Source organism: Lycium barbarum, chromosome 5, assembly GCF_019175385.1.
Source record: "Lycium barbarum isolate Lr01 chromosome 5, ASM1917538v2, whole genome shotgun sequence".
Taxonomy (NCBI): Eukaryota; Viridiplantae; Streptophyta; class Magnoliopsida; order Solanales; family Solanaceae; genus Lycium; species Lycium barbarum.
Window position 1 is genome coordinate 6,077,419 of NC_083341.1, and position 3,934 is coordinate 6,081,352.

General features: G+C 37.1%; 1 protein-coding gene across 1 annotated transcript; it reads left to right on the top strand.

Moving 5' to 3' along the window:
• Positions 1-2,142: 2,142 nt before the first annotated feature.
• LOC132642235 (uncharacterized) lies at positions 2,143-3,511 on the top strand. Its single transcript, XM_060359489.1, has 2 exons — positions 2,143-2,825; positions 3,155-3,511. Exons 1-2 carry the CDS (start codon positions 2,162-2,164, stop codon positions 3,187-3,189), a joined length of 699 nt encoding a protein of 232 aa, XP_060215472.1. The 5' UTR covers positions 2,143-2,161; the 3' UTR covers positions 3,190-3,511.
• The last annotated feature ends 423 nt before the right edge of the window (positions 3,512-3,934 follow it).

The following is a 3,934-nucleotide window of genomic DNA, read 5'->3' on the forward strand; positions in this document are numbered from 1 at the left end:
TCTAATTCCTAGACAAATGAAATTAAATAAGACCCATATCAAGTTACTTAATTTCCTATCAGTGTTTGCAACTACTTCAGAGGTTTCGTAAAATCGCCTATAACAGTTGGTCCCAAAATTCCAAATTTTGAGAACTCTTTCCTTTTGCTTTCTAGAGTATTTTATATTAGTCCTCGTGATATCTAATACTGGATTAAGGGTTCTTTTCTTGTTTGAGGAGACACCCGAGCAGTATTTCTTTAGTTTTCCATTCATGCTATTAGGATGTTCTCTAAATCAACGGTTCTTTGCTTCAAGGAAGAAAATGTATCTTTTTGCATTCAAATTAAAATAAATACATGGATAAGTGTTGTATCTGCTGGAACTTGGAACATATCTTTGAACATCCAATTGATGCACTTAAAAAGGAACACTATAACAATTAGTACTACGACTGCATTCCCCGGAAACCAACCAAACAACTTGACCAGAATCAATGCTAAACACGGGGCATTCATTTCATGATTCAGAAGCTTCCATCTTGAGCTACCTTGTTACAGACATACTTGAATAGTAAAACAAAAAGTTAAAAGTGCTGTCTCGTTTCTCGGGAGATCGGTTAAATCAATTTACTATTGTGAGTTAATCTCTTCGTCCCTGCCCTTGCACTTGCATATATGGATCAACAAGTTTATACAATAGGTATCCGTTTTGCATATTTAGGCTACATGTATATCTTGCAAACCCAAAGCTCTATCCTCTTTTTTTTGTGTATGTGTGTATAACCTAGATTTACTGCTATTTTGTTGCCCTTTCCTTTCCCGGGGAAACAAGGACCAAACACCCATGTTGTATATTAAAAAAATGAACTCATGTTGCCTTCATACCATATATACATTCATTTGCGAAAACAAAGTTATTGTTAGATTCATGAGCTTGCTAGAAAGACAAAAACAGCGAGATCGTTCATGATCATGTAGGTGGTCCATCTTATGTGCCAGCAATGCCATGATTGGTGAAATCTGGAATTTAGTAGTTGCAGTTCACAACATGCATTTCCGCTAGATATCCACTGAGAAAAGAAAAGCAAGCATTGGAATAAGAATGCTTCTCTGTGTAGTAAGTAACCAGAAGTTAGCCTGCAAATTAACTAACTTTATGTTGACATTACTGCTAATTTCACAACTATTTCGCCATTGATGAACAAGGAAGAAGAGAAAAGAGAAAATGATCATTTTCCCACAAGTTCTGGTTTTGAATTTGATACAAACAAGAAGGGTAAAGTTGATCCTGGGGACCAGTGAAGCTCATACGTGGAAGCATCTAAAGGAAACAAGTGAAGATTATTCTAGAACAACACATGTGCACATCATGTGCCATTCTTTTATTTTTGCATCTATTTTCATTTGTCAGATTGTAAATAATGATTATTTCCCATGGTCAGTATTTAGCTAGACAAATAGAATAGGGACAACTGTGAATAGTTTGTTAGGAATTCTCTTTAGCTAGACAAATAAAATAGGGACAGCTGTGAATAGTTTGTTAGGAATTCTTATCCTTTGTTTTGTATAAATTGTGCACAGTTTCATCGAATGGAATACAGAGAAAATTGTTCCAATCTTGCTTTCTTCTTTTAATCTCCACATGGTATCAAAGCAGGAATAAATTTTTCTGTTCTTCATTCTCTTTTTCTCCCTTCACTTGCCTTCTTTTCCTCTTTCTTTCCATCTCAGTTATGGTAGATCCAACTGAGAACACTGCTGCTGTTGCTGCTGTTCAAACTATGAAGGAACAAGCTATCGACTCCAATCACCCCTATTACCTCCATCCATCAGATGCACCAGGTCTGACTCTTGTGGTTTCACCCTTTAATGGAAAGGGATATGGAGGATGGAGGAGATCCATGTTAATAGCATTGTCTGCGAAAAATAAGACAGGTTTTATTGATGGCTCTCTTCCTGAACCAGCAGCAGATTCATCCTCACTCAAGTCATGGACCAGGTGCAACCATATGGTTCTCTCTTGGTTGCTAAATTCTCTTTCTAAGGACATAGGTGAGAGTGTCCTTTACTCAGAAAATGCCAAACTTCTTTGGGACGATTTGGAATCTAGGTATGGACAAGCCAATGGAGCTAAACTTTTTCAACTGCAAAAAGATTTAAATACTTTAGTTCAGGGTAACATGGGTGTAACCAGTTATTTCAACAAACTAAAGTGTATTTGGGATGAACTTGATGCAATGAATACATTCTCCTCTTGTGTTTGTGATTGTAAGTGTGGTGGAAAAACTAAGACTAATAAGGCACAAGACGATGAAAGACTATTGCAATTTTTAATGGGTTTGAATGAATCATATCTGGGAGTGAGGAGAAATATTTTGATGACCACTCCTCTCCCATCTATTGGCCATGCCTACTCACTTGTTGTTCAGGATGAAAAGCAAGCTGAGATCCAACACACTCCACCCTATCCAACTGATTCTGCTTCTTTCATAGCTGCTGGACAAAGTTATCAAAACAACAGGATTAACACAGGTGACAACAAAGGACAGAGGGGGTTTTATGACAACAAAAGAAATTCACTTGTGTGTACCTATTGCAAGAGGCCCCGTCATAGTGTAGAAAAATGCTATAGGTTGCATGGATATCCAGCAGACTTTAAGTTCACCAAGAAGAAGCAATTTCAGGTGCCTGTTAGCGGAAATGCAGTTTTAACCAATGAACAACAAGCAGGAAAGGGAATCCTACAAAATCCAATTGCACAACTGATGCAGCTACTGCAACAAGTTAGTTTTGACCAGCACGGTTCAACTACTACTGATGGGAAAATCAATGCTAATTGTGCTGGTATTTCTTATTCTCACAATTGCACAGCTCCAATTAAACACCTAGATGAATTTTCTTGGATTCTGGACAGTGGAGCAACAGAACATATGTGTTATAACAAGTCTATGTTGCATCATTTAAGGCCATTATCAGTACCTCTAATGGTCAATCTTCCTAATTCTTTTAGAGTAAAAGTAACTCATATAGGAACTGTCACTCTTCTTCCTACTCTTGTTTTAAATCAAGTCTTGTATGTGCCTTCATTTAAGTTTAATCTTCTCTCAGTTCAAAAATTTTGCAAACAGTTTAGATGTTCACTCATTTTCTCTCCTGATGTTTGCATGTTACAGGGCCCTTCACTGAGGAGCCCTCTGGAAATTGGTGAAGCAAAGAAAGGCTTATACATTTTCCAGTCCAGTCCACTTACTTCTAGTTCTCAGCAGCCTACAAGCCAAGTTACTAGCAGTCTTCTTTCAGTTTCTAATATCAATAGTCCTGATGTTGTTCCAGGCTTAGCTAGCAGCCTTATTTCAATTTCTAATGTTGCTTGTCCTGAGGTTGTTTCAGGCTTAGTTTCTAATGTAAAACCTGATGTTGTTCCAGGTTCTTTGTCTAGTACTTCTGTTAAATCTAGTGAAGTAGCTACTGTTTTAGCTTCTAATTCTACAGTTCCTGATGTAACCACAAAGTTATGGCATTATAGGTTGGGCCATTTTCCTCTTTATAATATGAAAAACATAAGTTCAATTCCTATCAATGTGTGTTCTCAGTTTTCTACTCCTTGTTCTGTTTGTCCTTTGGCTAGACAGCATAAATTGCCCTTTCCCACCAGCTCAATTTCTACTACTCATATATTTGAATTAATACATATTGATACTTGGGGTCCTTACTCAACCCCAACCTATAATGGGTTCAAGTATTTTCTTACAATTGTTGATGATTATAGTAGAGGGACCTGGACATATCTTTTATCTACTAAGTCCAATGCATTTGATGTTCTAAAGTCCTTCTTAGCTATGGTGGAAAGACACTTTGATACAAAAGTCAAGACCATAAGATCGGATAATGCATTTGAATTGGGAACGGGGACAACACAATCTCAATTTCTTTCATCTCAAGGAATCATGCAT

Bases quoted from the DNA above. Each gene is read 5' to 3' on its own strand.
- LOC132642235 (XM_060359489.1), top strand. From the start codon at position 2,162: ATGGGTGTAACCAGTTATTTCAACAAACTAAAGTGTATTTGGGATGAA. The intron at 2,826-3,154 runs GTATTTCTTATT...TGCATGTTACAG, and splicing joins AATCAATGCTAATTGTGCTG to GGCCCTTCACTGAGGAGCCC.